General features: G+C 36.3%; 1 protein-coding gene across 1 annotated transcript in view; it reads left to right on the plus strand.

Annotated features, from left to right (window-relative positions):
• The first annotated feature begins 633 nt into the window (after nt 1–633).
• The window catches only part of LRP1B (LDL receptor related protein 1B), a 2,196,232-nt gene continuing 2,176,472 nt past the window's right edge, over nt 634–20,393 (plus strand). The window contains exon 1 of the mRNA XM_060411151.1: nt 634–988. Within this exon, the coding sequence (XP_060267134.1) occupies nt 805–988 (184 nt within the window). The 5' untranslated portion in view covers nt 634–804. The remainder of the gene's footprint in view (nt 989–20,393) is intronic.

Consider the following 20,393-nt stretch of genomic DNA (forward strand, 5'->3'; position numbering starts at 1 on the left):
TACTTAGGGGGTCTCTTTCCATCCACCTTCCCTTCTTATGCAAGGGATGATGACATTGGCGGTTTGTTTTGTTTTTGTTTTGCTGAATCACTAAATTTTCATCTTTGTCCCCAGGTACTACTCAGCATAAAAGTTAAAGGTGCAATTCAAAAAGCATTGCAATTTTTGTGGCAAGCGTAGGGAACCATTTCCCTAAAAGAAGCCCAGTTACTCGGCTCGTCGTTCCTTCTGAGGAAGGAAGCTTCCAGGGAGCAAAGGGATCAAATGTGCTTTGCCTAGAAAAGCATCTATCTCAGCTCTGGTGGCTGCTAATTCCAAACTGGCTGTTAAACGCGGAGCTTCCTAGGCTTCTGGCTGGCTCAGCCCAATGCAGAAGTCTCCCCCCTTCGCGAAAGACCCAAATCCCTACAGACCCAGCTTGGAGTTACTTTCCCTTCAAGGAGACTGAAATAATTGTGATTTGTGGTGCTCTCAGTTCGCGGTGGTATTTTCCTGTTGTGTTAAATGCCTCTTACCAAGTAATAGATGTGATTTATGTGGACGACGGAGGGGTATGTGGTGGATTCGGTGATTAATCAGTGAATTCCCCTCCGCTGGCATCTCTCACTGCCCCTCTTTGCGTGATGTAAGATCAGACGTACTCTGCATTGAAAAGTCAAGACACACGAGCGGCTCGCTCGCGCTCACACACACACTCTCTCCCCCACGCGCGCGCATCCGTACACCTTCCACATCCTGCTCCAGGCAGGAGAAGGCGGACTGGCTGGGCTCATTGAGCTGAAGAATTTCCAGTGACATTTGTAAATGACGCTGCTCGATTCGGGGCTCCGAGCCGCGGCCGCCGCCGCCGGGCCGAGGGTACCGCCGAGCAGTCTCCGGCTCAGGCTTCCTCCCCGGGCGACCACGATGTCCGAGTTTCTCCTCGCCTTACTCACTCTCTCGGGATTATTGCCTGTCGCCAAGGTGCTGACCGTGGGAGCCGACCGAGGTAAGGAGAACACCCCTCCCCCTTTCTTGCCCCCTGTCTTCCTTGGCTTTCCTGCTGGGCGACGCTTGCATATAAGTGAGTGTGAAACTTAAGTCCTTGCGGCCCCGCTCCCCGGGACCGTGGGCCACTGTGCGCTGGCCTCGTGGTGGGTGAGAGGTGCGGTGGGGGTGGGGGGTGTCTCCGAACCAGGAACCCTAGTCCTCGGCTCCCCCACAGCTTTTTCTTTTGGCCCTTTGCCGTTCCTGATTTTGTCCCCCCGGGAACGTTTGGACTTGACTGCGCGCTTCTGCCCGCGCATCCCAAGCGCTGCAGATGTTGGGATCAGAATTCGCTTTCCCAAGACTTCACATCGCGCTCACTTTCTGGGCTTCGAGCTTTTGCGGGCTCAGGGTTCTCCGCGTTAAGTGTGTGCTTCCTTAACTTATCTCCTGGGTTAACTTCCTTTCCTGCTGCACCCAAGGTCTCGAGAGAGGGGAAAGCGGAGACTCCAGCCTCTTTCGTTTCTGGAGCCCTTTTCTGGGGCAAATTCATTCGGGTCATCAGTAGAAAAGCTAAAGCTTTGACGGAGCTTCTGGGCACAAGCACCTGCTTGAACTTGACTTTTTTGATTCCCGAATGTCTGTGGCTCAGCTTATGGTGCCCGGAGACGCTAACCCATCGCTGGCTTTTTGCCCTTGCTTTTTCTCCAAACAGCTGACGAATGATAGAAGTTTAAAAGGGAATCAGTATGGGGAGCAAGCAGAAAGGAGAGGAGGTGGGCATTATAATAAACCCGAATTTGGTAAAGTTTGATCTGGAAACCCAAGAATCTCTGTGCAAGTTTCATAATCTTTGACGAGTCAGACCGGTGAAAAAAGACCAAAAAAAAAAAAAAAAAGTAGATCAATATTTGAGCCATTGGCATTGAAATGGTTAACTTTAAAGTAAAATCAGAAGTATCACAGATCTAGTTTTGTTTCTGTTTTTAAACCCTAACATGAGTTCATATTGACTAATATATTTTAGTTTGGGGGCTAATGAGAAAAAGAGTAAGAAAGATAGAAAACGTACCCAGATCTCAATGCCAAGCAAATAGGCAGAATGTTTTATTGGGAGATTCAGTGACTGTGTTTAAGGGTAGCAAGTTATGAAATGACTAAAAAGTGTTGCTTCATTAATGGAAAGAACAGGGAAATGAACTGTAGTGTTTCTACTCAACCTGATCTGGACAACCAGATTATAGCCTTTATAGCATACCCACACATGTCATTTCCTTTACCAGTAGTGAGACTAATATGAGTTCCTTTAGAAAGTCTGACATTTACTGAGTGTTAATCTTTTAAACATATCTTTGCCACCTAACCATTTAGCTTCTGCACTTGCCTTAACTTGCCTTGAAGTTGGTCTGGAATAGTTGAAAACTATACTGATAAAATGGAAGCACATAGCTTTGACTAGAAATGATGATGTCTTTGATCTGGAACAATCAGCTCTCAACCTTTTTTAGAAAGAATGTTTGAAGTTGGACCAGAACAGATGAACAGAATGAAGCTTTTCAGTCCTGTGTGCTAACAAAATAGAATGACACTGGCAGATACTGCTATGGGGCTCTTTCTGTGTGAGTCTCCATTCTCCAGAAACTTGACCTCATCTGGTATTAAGTCCCCAGTGCTTCTGTATGTGTTTATGAGGAATAAGGCCATTGCTACAATGATTGGAATGAATACTGGATAGAATTTCAAATATACAGACCCCTAACTTTCTTCTGAGATAGAAAACTAAATAGAAGGATTAGAATTTGATGTCCATTTAGTTCCAATAAGGAGAGGGATATATAAGATAGAAACAGGGCACATGGAAAAGGATTGTTACTCTTTCCTAAAACTGAAATAGTGCCTGATTGTATCACCATGCCAGGATAAGAAATGCTATACTGGAGAATACAAGTAAGACAGTTATGAACCAACAGTTTACTGCTATTATACATATTTAACACAACTTTCAAAACTGTTATAAAAGAGCTAAAAATGCCACAGCTAGCTATCAAAATGGAAAAGGGTGGGTCCCATTTGGAAAAGGGGGACAAAAGAGATAGAGAGAGCAATCTTGTAGAAAATTAAAAAGAAAGTGCTGCTGCATTATGACAAACTTCTCTTACCGAAATGCTGAAACACAAGATATGGGAATATAAACTCAAGAAAGAGGTTAATAAGACGTAGCTTTCTGCCCAGGCTTATGTCAGATGTCCTTGAAGAACAGAATAGGCCTGTGAATTACACAGGTGTGTTTTGTAGTGCAAGACCTAACTTCAAGCCAGAAAATGATAAAACACTTTCAGGTCCTCCAAATAAATACTAAGTAATGGGTAGCTTCTTAAACTGAGTGAATCAGATGGTTGAATTACCCCATACCTCCATTTCTCTTCCTTTTGTGTATAAACTCAATATTTTTTTAAATAGAAAAATACTTGAACTTGTATGCTTGCATTCAGTTTATGCACATACACTTGTCCTTTAATTCTACATTGTTTATTTTTTTTTAGTTTGCATTGATCTTGGTACAGAGTTAAGCTGATGTACATGTCAGTTTTTATTAATTTCATCACGTCTGAAAAAAGGAAACATTTTTGTAACTCTTAACAGCAAAACTTGGAGGATAAATCACGTTCACTTAGAATCAACCAGTGTGTCATATAACAATGTCATATCACATCAAAGTATTGCTTGATAAGGATTAAGACTTAAAAGGAAGTATATTTTAAATTGTCAAATTTTTTGAAAAGAAAGGGTTTGAAAGAACTGAAGCTAGTCTCTTTTATGTTCTTGAGTCTCGCAAGATGTGGAAACGTATTTCCAAATAATTAAAGTTCATGCTGCTGTAATCATTTAATCATTTAAATGTATATGTCTATAAAATCATCTAAAACTGGCAATCATGTATGTTAAAATTTTAATCTCAAAGAAGAATGGGCTGCTAGCCGTGTCTCTTTATATTCCAAAAAAGTTAAAGTTTTGTTTTTAAGAGTTCTCCATAATCTTTGAGTATTCCTGTCTCTCTCTCAAGCTCAAATTGAAAATGTTACAAAGGAAAGGAAGCAAAAAAAAAGAAAAGAAAATTTTCAGTGTGTTGAAAGAAGAAAGTATATAAATTGCAGAAAACAGGATAAGGGAGGGAAAGAAAAAGGGCAGAGGGGAGAATTCCAAATGATACTTTTAGGAAGAGGCTGAATCCAGATTAATGTTCCTAAAAGAAGAGATTAAAATATCTTTTGACAAAATTATTGCTTAAGATAAATGTTGTCTATTGATATCATGATAAATATCCTATGGAAATATTTACAGTATACAAATAAAGAAACTTCCATCAATGTGAGGCTGGATATAACTAAGCCTGAAGAACGAAGAGAGAATGCTGCAGAGAACGTAAATGTTTTACCTGTGCTAGAATTGTTAAATGGAAGTGATTTAAGTGAATGTGAAAGAAATATTTTTAGAAAGGGTGGTGGGTGAGGGATATACTTGATATATTCTTTAAAATGAGACTTATTTGTAAAAGCTACTTATTATTCACGGTAGAGTCTTGCAGAGATTTTTAGTTTCCAAGTGTATGGGATCCAGGACATTAGTTTCTTGCTGCTTGTCTTGTCAATCTCTTTTCAGAGCCTAGGGTGTACCATTAAGATAGGCTCCATTTAAAGGCACCTGGACTTAACATGATTTAATCTTTATAAAAATTACAGTGATGAGGTATCTCTGTGTCTTTCCTCCATTCTATTTTTTTTCAATGAGTCTTCTTTTAATTTTCACATCTATGAAATATAACCTCTTTCTTCAATGTCTTCCTAGTTGTAGAGATTCTGTGTAGTAAAAGGTACCAAGCAGATGTATTGATACATTTCTCTATCTTCTGAGGCTGTCTGTCAAAACAGTTCTTGTACAAAGGAAACACTTTTCTTCATTCTAGATGGATACATTCAAAGAAAGTAGGATTAATACTAAAAGTTAATCATGATTGTCCCAACATGATGTCATTAGTTAAATTAATTTGGCAGTAAGCGAAACCCACCTGTTATATAGATAGATCTTCTTCAAAGAAGATAACTTCTTTAAAATGACTGCCTTGGTGCCCAGAACCTATAAAAACACCACTTTGGCCTGGAAATTGGAGATAGATTTTTAAATGAAACTTTTACTTATTAGAAAATTTTCAGACAATATATGTCTAGTTTCATGATGACCACCTCCTTAAAAACATTATGAAATGAAAGAACTTTGAGTTATATTTCAACTCCTAACGTGCAGTATTCTAATGAGTGAATTTCCATTTAATACGTAATTTGTTGTAACAGAATCTGACAGTTGAGGAAATAAATGTCAAAATGTATTTGCCTTTGAAATGGCTATAATTATGATGCGCCCAACGTGTATAATGTAAAACAATGTTTTTAGTAACTGTACTTCTAAAGAAAGTTGAGCAAAATATTGACTAGTTTCATTGTGAGTTAGCCAGAATATATACCGGACCAAACCTATATCAGGATAGAGTTATGTTTACTCTGATTACTTCAAAAAACCTTTACAGTCTCTGAAGAAATCTAGATCTTTATATTTAATTGAAAAATAATGACTGAAACCTACCTTGATACATAGAGAGCACAATTTATTTTTCCCCCTGGATGGGACAGCAAAGGCAGAATAATTGTAACCAGTCAAGCAATGCTCTTCTGTGGAGTTGCTTTCCATCTTCACATGGATTTTTATTCTCCAAATTTCACCTGTATAACAACCCATTGAAAAAGAGGCATAAGAATGTTCTTGCAACATAGCAGTCACAAATCTAACAATCTACAAGTCTTAGGGGCATTCTATAGTTGTTTTCTTTTAGGAGATATTTAACATTTATTAGTTGCTTGGAAAAAAAAAGTTCCATTATTTAAAATTCAAATACAAAAAACTTGAAAATATCTCTAAATATTAGAGTTTTTTAAAGTTAATTTTGTACTAATTCATATATGTGCCAATGAATAGCTTTAATCTTCATGCTTTTGAAGAGTATTGTGCTTGCAATAATATGTAATCACTGTCTCACTATTGTGTGTGATCTCATTTGAATAAATATTAATGTCTCCAACTACATCTGAACACTCTATATTGTAGAAGAGGGAATGAAGTCTTCAGAAGATTTTGCAACACATCCAAACAAGTAAGTTTAGACCTTCAAAATTTATATGGTTTTTTCTACTAGAAGTTTTTCTGCTATAAGCTGCCTTCACACTTTTAAATCTGTATTTTCTCCTCATAAATGATTTGGTAGCCTTCCTTCCCAGCCCCCCAGCATAAATACAAGGCTAAGTGAGAAAGTATGTATTATTTATTGCTCTGTTTTGAATTCAATGATACCAAAATATAGTTTCTTTCTCTCTTTCCATCCTATTGATTTAGTCTGTCTCTCTACAAGCTCAATTATTTTGACTGTGCTTTCTGACTAAACAAATTGGTTGAATTGACTAGGAACTAAATGAGCATCAAACTACTAGATAGTAGCCAGTCCTGGTAAAATAGTAAAATTGATCTTGCATAAAAGCTTAAAATTGAATTTTATGGAAAACAACAACAATGTATTTCCCTGAAAGTCTTGTAAAAGTCTTTCCCTGATACTTCCTATCTGCTTTGTGGAGTAAATCAAATGCACCTTTGCTATTATGCAGTTCGTAATAGGCAAATTCATTATGTTCGGTAGTAATTATTTATTTATATCATGGGGTAACATAAGAGTTTAAAGCAGCATTAGGATATTAATAAATACATGCTCTAAATTTATTCCTGTAGAGACAATGCTACTTTATTGAAAATTGGTTTGAAAGTTCTTATTCTTCTTTTTTGGCTTTGTTTATTGAGTTATTTTTTCAAAATATTAAAAAAAATAAAATAATTTCAAAGTCAAGACTCTCAATATAGAATATAAAATGGAAATCATTACAGTGATAAAGTAGACAACAGTGTTTAGTGTGCTTTTAAATATGACTATAATAACTTTCACACACAGTCACATTAACTTTGCTTTAGTCTGCAATTATATGTCCAGTTGTGGTTAAAAAAATGTAATGGCTTGATTAAATAAATGCACCCACTCATTTGTTGCTGATTTCTTGGTAGGTTAGATTCTTTTAATTATCATCAGGGGAAAACGCTAATGCTTTAGTTGGTAACAATGGTGTCACTTAACATTATTCAATAACTCTGCCACTCTCATTTGTTGAATAAGGATATATTATCTACATTTGGAATTTCTCATATACTCCAAAGTAGTTGTAAATATCAAACATTTGTCAAAGGTTTCTTTACCTATAGGAACAATGAAAAATAATTTCATTTTATATAGTCTTATCTGTTTAATCTTATTTTTTCTCAGAAAAAGTTTGAATATAGCCATGACTGTATAAAAGTTTTCCATTTACATGTGAATAGTATTATAAGTATGCCCTTTATACAAGACAAGTTGAGAAAGTATCTTTTCATATGATTCTTTCTAACTTTTTTAAGTAAGAAAAAAAATCTTGAAGAAGATAGAGTGGGTTGCCTTGCTAACATCCCATTTTATCTCACAATGCATTCTTATTAACAGTCAGACATCTCTTCCTGAGATGCACGCACCTCATTGTCCTGGCTGGCTTAGCCTTCAAACCAAAGACAGGTATTGTTGAAACACGACCTCATTTTAGTCAAAAGAATACATTTCTTCTTTAGGTAAGATCAAGGTACCACAGACCGTCTCTTGTTTTATTCTTGCAATCAATAGGACATTCCTTCCTAACTTTTCCCCATTGCATTGACATCCTTCAAGACTTCCAAAATGGCTTTAGAATTATGAATATGATTCCTTAAGAATTTTTTTACTGCTGAGTTTTTCTTTAATGACCATTTGCTCATCTTAGCTCTTTCTTCTTAAAATGAGAAAAGAGAACTAAAGATAGAGAGGGATGGAGAAGAAGAAGAGAGCTAAAACTTCTGATTCTGATTGCTTGCTTTGAGTGTTTCTGGGGTATTTTAAGATATTTGTGAAAAAGAAAAACTGTCGAATAAGGCTAATGAGTTTAGAATGATTGTTTTCCTTAGAAATTAGGATGCATAAGGAGAGGAAGGACAAAGATGCTAAGAGAGAAAACCTTGGCAGTAAAAATTTTTTGAAGCTTCAATCCGCACACATCAGGTAACTGAGGCAGTAAGGAACTACTCAAACATTTGCTAAAATATAATTTGCTAAAATTTGGTAAACTATAAAATTTTGAGATTTACAAATATTTGGTTTTTAGATAATCTAAGACCTTGTGTGCATTTTCTAAAATTATTAATTATATATGTTATTGGTATGACCATGCTAAAATAAAAAGTATGCTGTATTAAAATATTCCACCTTAATCAGCTCTATTAATTTTTAAGTCATTTTTCTCATAATTAAGCTCTGAAAGTACAGTGAAAACGATGCCAGCTCATGGGTGAGATTTTTGCCTTGTCAGGTGAAACAATTATAGATTATGTCTACTGGACATCCGTATTTATGAGACTTTCATTAAAAAATAACTAAGATTTATAGGTAGAATTGCTAACCAGAATTCAGGCCCTTTTGCTGAGTCCTTGTATCACTGCCATTCTAACAAAAGGGCTAGCAGTTCACCAGCACCATGCTGATGGCCTGTAATACTCGTGGTGTGCAAATCTTACTTAGGGGAAATGATAGTGACTTTATCCAGCATTAAGCAACATTAAAAATAAGTAGAATTTAGAATCGTCCATCTTTGGACAGAGTTCTTTCCTACGCTAGAATGCTTTCTTCTGTTTTCACTTGCTGATGATATTGTCAAGTATTTTGAAATTAATAGTGTATGAACCAAAACTTTAGGACTTTTCCCCATTCCCTTTGCTTTTCTCATTGCTGGGAGATCATAAGGTTATGAAAAGCATGACAGTTTTTATTTTGTATGTATTTTAATCTGAGTGCCTGTGAAACACTGTTAGAGGTTTACAGAAAACTTTTCCAACCAACTCTGAAAAGAGAGACCTGGCAGTGTCTCTCATACCTTCCATGAATACAAGGAAGACAGCATATGTGTAAACATTTCACACACTGGCATCTCATTAGATACATACTCATTATTTCATTAATTATACCATTAACTTAATGTAAATTGCTAAGAGCAGAAGAAATCCATTGTGTCGTAAGGGCACTTTAATTTTTTTCTATTTTTTCCTCCTGAAATCATATGATCCCGAAAACAACTCATGTGGTTCTTGGTCATTCCTTTATTTATCCATCCATTCAACAAATTTGAGCAGAGATCTGCTGGGAGTTATTCTAGAGGTTGGGAAAGAAGCAGGTGAGCAAGTTAGACAATGCAACTGGTCTATCTGAACTTACATTTTATGGTATTAAAATTTTAGTGTGGGAAGAGACAGACAATAAACGAACTGACACATAAGTTAATACATAATATTTTGTGCTAAGTAGAAAGAAAAATAACATAATGTATTCAAGAGAGGTGCTCTGGGGATTGGTTGTAATCCAGACATTTTTGTGAAGGATAACATATTTGCTGAGATAAAAAGTGATGCGACGGAACAAACTATGCGTGGTTCTGAGAGAGGAACTTTCCATGTAAACCCTTGAGAAGAAGTCACGACTTTGGCATTTTAGAGAAAGGAAGAAGGTCTATGTGCCTAAAGTTCACTTTGTGTGTTTGGAAGAGACGAGGAATGGGGAAAGGGGCATTTATGAGTAGGTCAGGTAGGATTATGCAGATCAGAGTGGGCCACTTGGGTTTTGCTCTCATTATAATAGGCTTCAATTGGATGTTTAATCAGAGGTGATAAGACACAACTTTATTTATGAGATCATGCTTGCTGCTGAATAAAAAAGGACAAGAGACACAGTAAATACAGTTAAAGGGTTATTATAACTGCTCAGGACAGATGTCGGCAGCTTAAACAACAGGGTAGCTTGTAGATGAGGATGAGGTTGCAGAGTGAGTCACCTCTAGGAAGATTTTCTATAACAATGAATGTAGAACCTTTCAATAGATCAGAAGGATAAGGCATGAAATAAAGCCTTAAATTATCATCTTGGGAAGTAAAAGTTAACATTCTAGGTTATTTAGAAAAGAATGCATTTTGTTTCATACCACTACTTATTGATTTGTATGAAATGTGTCATGGCATGGAATGGTCGCATGTAGACCCTGCAATATTGCTTGTCTTTTTCCCTATATTTCAGAATTATTACTACCATCTTCCCTATTACACATATTTACCCATACCATGTCTGCAAAATGAAATTAGTAGAATAACTCATAGTATTCCTTGGGAGTTTAGTTAAAATATACTTAGTAACATGCCAAGTATTGGTAAATGTGGCAGCAACTATTTAGTTATTTCTAAAAATATAAACTATTATAACAGCAGAAGGAAGGGGCATTGGCTTAAGTGTAGACTCATGTGATTTTTTTTTTTTTTTGAGGAAATTCTCAGTATTTTCAAGGAAGAGTTCCTTTCCCATTACCCCAAGTCCTTGATACAATTGAGAAGAATTTGTGTTGACAGTCACCAATCCCACATATTTGATTAATGGGATGAAATTTTAAGGAAATTGCTATTGGCTATATTCATTACCCTCCCTCGAAATGCCAAGAAAACTTTGGAAGGGAAAGGGGTGTTGAAAAGTGTTGGGGAACCTACTGGATAAGAGTTTATGACCTAATGGTTGCTCCTCTTGGTCAGTCAGCACCCTTGAATGATTCTTTTGCACTTATGTGGCTCAGACGGTAAAGTGTCTGCCTGCAATGCAGGTGACCCGGGTTTGATCCCTGGCTCGGGAAGACCCCCTGGAGAAGGAAATGGCAACCCACTCCAGTACTCTTGCCTGGAAAATTCCATGGACAGAGGAGCCTTGTAGACTACAGTCCATGGGGTCGCAAAGAGTCGGACACAACTGAGCGACTTCACCTCACCTCACACACATTCACTGAATAAATGTTATAGTTCCTACTACGTACCTATCTTAGTGTGATTTGTAGACTGGAGGCAGACATGAGTAAACAACATAAACCAGAATAAGCAATAAAAACCCTAGTTTAGTAATTGTACATCTTTGGATTTGCAGGGAAGTTTTTCTTATAGCTATAAAACAAACCCATTTGGGTTTATTGAATTCTTGTTGAGCTAAAAAGGGAAGAGGAAATGAAAGGAGAAAAAAGAACAAGAAGGGAGACTCTTTTTGAAACTGATGAAAAAGAAAAACATATCAGAGCCCAGGGGTCTGTGGGGAAGAAAATATCTATACAGTGTTTAAGGGAAATACTGTTAATATTCAAAAGCAGAGACATTACTTTGCCAACAAAGGTTCATCTAGTCAAGGCTATGGTTTTTTCAGTAGTCACATATGGATGTGAGAGTTGGACTGTGAAGAAAGCTGAGAGCTGAAGAATTGATGCTTTTGAACTATGGTGTTGGAGAAGACTCTTGAGAGTCCCTTAGACTGCAAGGAGATCCAACCAGTCCATTCTAAAGGAGATCAACCCTGGGATTTCTTTGGAAGGACTGATGCTAAAGCTGAAACTACAATACTTTGGTCACCTCATGCAAAGAGTTGACTCATTGGAAAAGACTCTGATGCTGGGAGGGATTGGGGGCAGGAGGAGAAGGGGACGACAGAGGATGAGATGGCTGGATGGCATCACTTAGTCGATGGACATGAGTCTGAGTGAACTCTGGGAGTTGTTGATGGACAGGGAGCCCTGGTGTGCTCCAAATCATGGGGTCGTGAAGAGTCGGACATGACTGAGCAACTGAAATGAACTGAACTGAACTGTTAATATTAAGTTGAATGAGCCATTTTAGGCCTTAGTTATTAGAAGATTGTTTTAAGATTTTGTGCCATTGATTTTTTTTTTTCTTTATTGCTCTTGTTTTCTTTTGGATCTCTTTTTTGTTTTCTACCTTGAGAAGAAATCAAACTTTAGTTTTAAAAATTAGTATTCAAGTCTGTATTCCAAAATACAAGCTTACCCCAAATATTTTCATTGAGTTTCTTTTTAAGCTGTATAGGCCATCTTTTGCCAATAAAAGCAACTTGAGATAATCAGCCCTTTTAGACACTATTTAGTTTATATAGTGAACAGCAGCATTATAGAGGACATACTTCACTCCAACCTGAGAAATTGCCTTGGAAATGCTACATGACCATTACAACTAATTTAAAAAGATAACTGCTTTCTTAGTTTTCAAATATGGTATTCCTTAAGATTAAGAAGAGAAGATGTATACTAAACACACATCAGGTTAAAATAAAAAGAGACCCATAGCTTAGGCATTTATAATTTCAGGAATGCTTAAATAAGATATTAAAACCAAAAATCTCAACCAGTTTATTTATTGTGTAAAGAGCTTACCTGGAGGTTTAGTAGACATTTGCTAGATGCCTGTGCAGAAATCTAATTTATATGTGACTTTAAGTTTAGTTCATTTTTCATGCATATTGTCAAAAGCCCCTTTAATAATTTGGCTCCAAGATTTCAGTACAAAATCAACACTATACATAGGAATAAGTTAAATATGAGATAAACACCAACATTTTATTAAATTTTAGAGTGCCTGAACAAAATGAAATTGAGGCTGGGAGATTTTGCATTAATATTTAATTTGGGACTCACTGTAAATTTGTTTGCTGTGTACTCTAGTGGAGGGGTGCCAAAAGTTTGGAAATAAATTAATCGGAGTAATTGGAAACAGCAGGAAGGGGAAGGGTTACTTGTATATTAGTGAGTATGAGGTATGATTTATGCTCCCTGACTAGAACTCTGCTCACATCACACAGAGGTCTGCTAAACAGCCTTTTTTTTTTTTTTTTTCTTTCATAAGGAAAGTACTTTGGGAAAAGGTTCAAAGTGAGTATAAGGGGGTTATTTATATTTTAGATAAAGCAAAAAAAAAATTTATTGACTGCATACTCAGAATAAAAGGCATTTGGGCAGGACATGTTGTGACCCCTTGGAACAGACTTCAACCTGCTATAAAGAGCCAAGGAAAATAAACAAAGCTTATTCAGATAACAGTTAAGCTGGTGAGACACCTGAAAAATCTTACCAGTAGAAAGAAAATCACTTAAGTCAAAAATAAACTCAGTTATTGAAGCTGCTTGAGTTCACCAAGGTTTAGAGATGAATGCCAAAGAGGATTAGGAAAACCCTTCCATGTGAAGTAAAACAGTAATGGCTCTATCGTAGCTCTGTAAACTCCTGCTTGAGAGTCACTGTGTAAGTAAGAGTTGAACTTAGCATACAATAAAAGCAGTCACATTTCTTTAAAACACAGGAAATCATACAAAGGAACCTGAAGCAGCAATTCTCCCCAGCCCCTCTCACGCAAGCAAGAGAAAAGCATAGGTAGCATTTCCTCTGCAGTTTCAGCAAAGGAAACAGGTTGACTGGCTTCTGAGATTCCTAGACTCAGAGAAAAGGCTGCTTTGCTTGCTTTGCTCATCATGTTAAGTGAAGGCACTCAGACATATGTGACTAACCTTTATTAATTAAAGGGCAATATATAGGGCAGGTTTTACAAACAAAAATGCATACAGCCAAGTCTGGTCAGAGGTGCCCTGGTGACATGTAAATTAGAGAATACCCACCTTTTCCAAGGGGTAGCTGATAGTGCCGCAGATTGTGGGCTCTCCTGTGAATGTGGGCAGAGGATTGTCCAACCTTCTGAAATTCAGGAGAGACCAGGAGTTTTGATGTTCATGCACAATTCCCTATGATTTAAATATTGTCCATCAAGATTAAAAAGAAAGGAAGAAATATCTATCAGCATCAGCTGATAGATTTAAGAGCCAGACTGACAGCTGTGACCCGTTCTGGAACCCCTGAGTTGCAGATATCAACAGAAGGTTAGACTGGATCACAATGAATAGACAATTTACTTGGTGCTTTACAGACAAAAGGTGGCTCTAGAGAGCTAAGTGTAATGCCTTGAAATTTGTAATGTGTTATTGTTTCAGCTCATGGCTAAGGGAAGAAGGATACTAAAGATTAGTTTCAACAGTGTCCTGTATCTCTGCCTTGACAACTTCCTCTCCCCTATGAAACATAAAAGTAGAATCTGGGGAGAAAATTGAGCACAGAGAAAACTCTTAATGAGCCTTTAGAGGTCAGTAATATTAGACTCAGCTGTGACTTAGGAGGGAACGCGCCATGGAAAGTTGTCTAAGAAACAAAACCCTCTTAATAATCACGAGGGGATGCTATGAGGATGATTTCTGTCTCATAACCCCAGGGGCTTCATGGAAAATATTCTACCTGATAAGTAACAGCCACATGGTAAAAACAAAATTGCTAGGCCACACACTACACATGGATCATTATTGAAATGGAGAAGAGAAAAAAGAAGATCAAAAGGGAGCAAAAAATAGAGTGAAGTGAATACGGCAGAGGGATGATCCTGATGAGTAGACAAATTCTCATGCTGAGACACAAATGGGATCACATTTAGGTTTGTGTTTTATCTTCCGTTTCCTCAGGAAAGCTGGGACCTAACAAGAGCCGACTATGTGCTCTATTGCTACGCAAAGTCTCTAGATTTCCTACCGGTGTTCCCATAGGCAATCATATATCCAACTAATTATTTAGATTAGTTTTTTAAAGCATTTTTCAAAACTTTTTACTTTGAAATAATTTTAGACTTACAGAAAATATAGACAACTAGTACAGGGAGTTCTCATTTATTTTTTCCTTGGATTTCCCTGATGTTAACATATTGTATAACTGTGATACAGTTACCAAAACAGAGTTAGCATCGATGCTATTCATTATTAACCAAAGACTTTTTCTAGATTTTACCAATTTGTTTGCTAAGGACCTGATTATATCTCAGCAGCCAATCTAGGATTCAAATTTGCATTAAGTTGTCGTAGCTCCTTAGACCTTCAATCCATGACAATCTCTGTCATTAGTTTACTTCCATCTTTTAAACTCATGTGAAAAATCCTGTTTATATATATATATAGATAGATAGATAGATAGATAGATAGATAGATATAGATATAGATATTGAATGTTCCACAATTTGGGTTTGCCTGATATTTTCTCCTGGTTATGCATTATTGATAAGAACATCTCACAAGAAATACAGCCTCCTTAGTGTACTATACGTATCAATTTGTTTAATTATTGGTGATGTTAATCATGCTCATTTGTAGGAGCGGAGTGACATTTTCCTCATTCTTTCTAAGATTATTACTTACAATTGTTCTGCAAGAAAAATGTCCCTTCTTTCTGATTTGTTACTTATATCAGTATAGACAGGTATTTATTATTTGTGTTATTATCCAATACTATCACTATTCATTTTCTTGCTCAAAATATTTACCTATGGCTGTTGGACACTCTATCAGATTGGCTACTCTGCCCTTTTGACATACCCCCATCATTTTCTGAGTACTTTCTGAATTTTTATTACTGCTAAATGAGTGCAGAATTACTGTGCATTTTCCCTGTTTCTGTCCTGGAATCAGCCAGTTCTCTAAGGAATTTCATAGGATATTGAAAATTCTGAAAGTTTTAACCAGTGCAGTCTCTTGAGTGATGCAAGATTATCCTAAGGGTGATAAAAATTGCAAGAACAACTGCTCAATTAATGTATCTTCATGTTCCAGAAGAAATCATTTTGGTCAGTTCTTTAATAAAGTATTAGCTATAATGATTGGCTGTCTGCTGAATAAAATTTTATGAATTAGAATTAGGTTATGGTGCTTACTAAGGAATTCAAATTTTCACTCTTTCCAAAGTTCTAAAGAAAAATATAGATAACTTTTATAAAATAAATTTGAATTTATTGTTCTTTTCTCAGGAAAACTGTGTTAGGTAATTATTTATAGTTATCTCTGCCTGCAAAGAGTTGATTGTCTAATTCAGGTAAGAAATATTACGGAAATATGAGCAAGTCATGTAAGAGATAATTGCAGAGGGTTTGATCAGACCTGGCAGTTGAAGCTGTAGGGCCGCAATGACTCTGTGTCTTGTCCTCTGCGTGGAGATTCATCAGCAAAGCACTATGCCAGAAACAGTGAATGAGTTTGATCTCTTGGTACAGCTGAGTCTGGGTTCTTTAGTAAAGGGCACAGAGATCTGTTGGTGATGTTTCTAGTGATCAAAATCAGAAGACTTATAGGAGTGTTAGCATCTGGATGACTTACTATTTCTGGTTTAGTTAGCACAATAAGAGTCTTCAGTGAAGCCATTAAAAAGATAGTTCCTGCCTGTGTCCTGAAATTCCCAATGAACCAACGGTTAAAATCCCAGCTAATGAAACACTCTTAGTTTGAATAAAAATAAGTGTCTAAAGACTTCTGGAAGGGCCTAAAATACCAGCTTTTTCAGTATACACTACATTTTATTTTCTTGCTTTTTTGATGCCTGCCACAAACATCATATTGGTGTAATTTGGAGGGAGTTTAGAGTTCATTTTTTAACTCTTTCTGGTGGTCAATGAGATTTTGTTCTTCATGAACATTCCAGTTTCTGCTAATTTTGAAGCTGCACTTTTTCTCTCATTGTGAAATACCTCTTACCTGCTGAAAGATCCAAACACAAATTCACTTTCCAATGACTCTGATTCCTTTTAGGTACTTGGATATATCCAGTTTTAATGGTATATTATCTAAAAAATACAGATATGATTTTACTGATCTGACCATCAGTTTACTAGAGCTTTTGATAATAGCTCTAGTAAAGTAGTGAGAAACAGAGCTAGTTGGAAAGCAATGTAACACCCATATTGAATTTTTAACAACTTAATACATTTTAGGAAATGATCCATCTGAAAGACATTATGGCTTGCTGAGAAAAGCTGTACACTGGGAACAAGGAGAAGTGGGCTCAATTCCCAGCTCTGCATCTGACTCACTCTTTGTCCTTGGGCAAGTCACTTAGCCTCTCTCTCTGTCTACTTCCTGCCTGGTAGAATGAGAAGAATAATGCATAAAGACGCCCACCTCACCAAGATGTGCCGAGGCTACATTCTGTAACCACTGAAGGGACCTTTCTTCCCCTGCTAGCTAATGGCAAACTTATTTTTGTCACATCTAGGTTGATTAAATTTTGAAATAAGAGCATAGAGCTGCAGCTAACTTCAAGGAATCCTGTAATCCTTTCATTTACACTGGAGTTTTATTGCAGTACATACTGCTTCATGTCAATTCACTCATTGCTGGGAGGACTTGTGGATCTGTGTATATATAAATACCTCTTGCCTTAGTCTCCTTGAGTGCCAATAATGGAGCCTTATACTGAACACCATAGAGCCCATTAGAAGAATAAGAGATGGAATCCTGAGGAGAAGAGACTTACACATAAGAAACAATTAGTGTCTTGCCTAGCAATATGTATTCAAAAGTCCTTTTCCTAAGGTTAGACTTTTGACAATGGAGAAATTAATATATGCTGGAATATTACAGAGCGATGTCATGGAATAGACTGAACAAATCCCTATTCTTCTATGATACATTTGCCAAATCCTTTGCTGGAGGAATTGGGAAAGATATTAATCTTCTTCATTTTCTTCTATTTTCTTTGATCTTGCTGGCTCGTTTTTCATTTCTCCAGTTTTCCCTAAATGTCTTTTATAGTTCTATTAATCTTTATTTTATTTTTAACCAAGAGTTAATCATAGATAGGCGTTATTTTTGGTTGTTACACCATGTAATTCTATCATATTGAGCTGTACCCTTCCAGATTTTTTCATGACCTTGGCGTTTTAAAATGATTGTGCCAATCCAGAATATCCTGTATTCTGAGTTTATCTTTTTTTTTTTCATTATTTCATTTATCTTGCTCCTATATGTCCATGTAAATGGAGATGTAATGTTAGGCATTTATATGCAAAATAGAATTAATACTGTAGATACTAGGAGAGACAGAAAGGGCACCAATGTGTGGTTCTCTACAGCCTCTACTTAGCTGTCGTGCCCCATGGTAACATGGTGTAATATCATTAAAGAAAAGACTTTGCATTTATTAGCTGCATCACCTTTCATCAGTTACATTATCTTTTTAGGTTTCAGTTTCCTTATTTATGAAATGGAGACAGTAATACTTACCATAAAATCTTGGAGTTTGGAATACCTAAGTGTTCTGTTGACAGAATAACTAAATGTTCTGCTCAATAAATGGAAGTTTATTAGAACCAGTAATAATTTGTGGTTGCATTGTGTCATGTAGGCCTATATAATGAAAATATTTAAGAATGGCATTCAGTCTGTGAGCAGAAAATCTATACTATTCATCCCAGAATACTCATTGTAACGGATGGACTTGCTCTATTTGTTGATTTGTCGGTTGTTTGGATGTTTGCTTTAATATGTCTATGTGGCGTGTTGTAAATGGAGAACACCATTCTTACATCCTTTTCAAGCTAAAGTAGGTTACAAATAATCGAATGAACAAAGGTAAAACATTATTAAGGGTCAAAGACTTTCTCTCTAAAGACTCTCAAAATTGTTTGCCCCAGGTTCATCCTCTGCTTTCTACCACTCTAATAAAAGGAGAGAAAAGTACGCATAAGAACAAGGAGCCCACGCTCAAGCTGTTTTCAGATATTTACAAAACACCATTTGGGTTGAGGCTAAGAAATACAATTTTGAAGTCAATGCATTTGGATTCCAATCCAAGCTTCATCACTTATTGGCTGTGTGACATTGGATATAATGCATAATCTCTCTGAACTCTGTTTACTTATAAGTGAATAAAACTCAAATAAATGTTGTTAGAAGAAAAATGCATCAACCTCTAACTCAAAATCACTGCCTTAATATATGTATAAGTTATAATAATTATAATTTTATTACTGTATACATATATTCAGTGCCTATGGTGGCAGTGACTAATGCTTAGAGACCAGTGATGTTCTAGTAGGAGAGACCAGGGCCTTTGCAGAGCCTGCAGAGGAAACAGGCAGAGCAACCATGTGGACAAATGACATCCAGACCTCCCTCTACTTACTGAGCTTTGTTTCCTTGTCCAGGTTCTTTTGCCCAGAGAGGGTACATTTTTCTAATTATCATAAAAGTGTAATGTAAGCTATGGTTTCCTTAGATGTAGACTTCCTAAGCAGGCAAAATTGCAAGTACAGAGTTAGTAAAGGGCAAGAGAATTGATATAATATGTGGCTCCGTAGTTCAGTATGGTTTACACAAGATGAAATCACAAACAATAAGACATGCAGAAAATGATGTTCTTTATAATTCTGTGAATCCAAGGTGGCTTTTCAAAATTATCACTAAAAGAAATCATCCAAAGTCTTAAAATATAATTAATGAAAGACTTTATGATAGAAGGAAAGACACTTGGGAAGGAATGCATTTCAATATAGATCCTCATACTCTCTCCTGAGGTCAGTCACTTGAAATATAATTTATTTTTACTTCAAATAGCTTAAAATGATATTTGACTACATGAGAACATAGAGTTTCTCCTACTACTAAGTTATGATGGTGCTTCAAATCATGACTTTGCCTTCCTGACTATTCTGTGGAGATGCACCACTCTATTGACTCTGAAAATAGAATCAGTTATTTGTGATACAAAATACTTATATGATCTTAATGCTTTTACTAAAGATTTTTTTTTTTTTTTTTTTTTGCTTCTTAGGTAACAAACAAAGGTTTTCGATTTTTTGTCATTTATTTTTACCCACTCAAGGCTTTGGTATCTGCCTTAAAAAAATAAGCAGGTGGGGGGAAGCGGGAACATCTGTTGTTTCTTTCATGATTCACAAGTATTACTCTACTTCTTGAAAAATACTAATTTTTTTTTCCAGGAAGAAAAATGTGATTGTATAATAGCAAGTAAATGTTCAGTGCTTCTAAGTGATAAATTTACATAAAGGATAGTTTGCTTTCTCATCAGAGACTGTGCGTTAAAGATTTTCTGTCAGAAAAGCAGAATGAAGGCTAAAGGCAAGGCTTGGTTTTGTGTCTTTTAACAGAGCACATGTCATTCTACACAGCTTTTGAAAGTGACCAAACCAGATATCACTTGTCAATGTTGACACTCTCCTGTATCGATAACATTATTTTTCCTTCAGGTATGGGGACTGTGAGGAATGCCTAGTTGACATGATATCCTTCTCGGTAGGGAGAACTGTTTTTTACATAAAATAATGTTATTTTTTTTTAATCATTACTTTTATCTTTTTGAAACCACAAATGTTAGATTTTGGTTTCCTGCAAAGCAATAAATACAAGTAGTTCTAGGCAAAATAATGTATAATTCACCTTGGGCTTCCTTTACTAAAAGGACATAATTTATTAAAGCAGCCAGTATTTGAAAATTCTTTACGTATGGTAACTTTATAAATATTCTCAAAATTATTTGTAGACAGTGGAA

This window comes from Ovis aries, chromosome 2, assembly GCF_016772045.2.
Source record: "Ovis aries strain OAR_USU_Benz2616 breed Rambouillet chromosome 2, ARS-UI_Ramb_v3.0, whole genome shotgun sequence".
In the NCBI taxonomy this organism is placed as follows: Eukaryota; Metazoa; Chordata; class Mammalia; order Artiodactyla; family Bovidae; genus Ovis; species Ovis aries.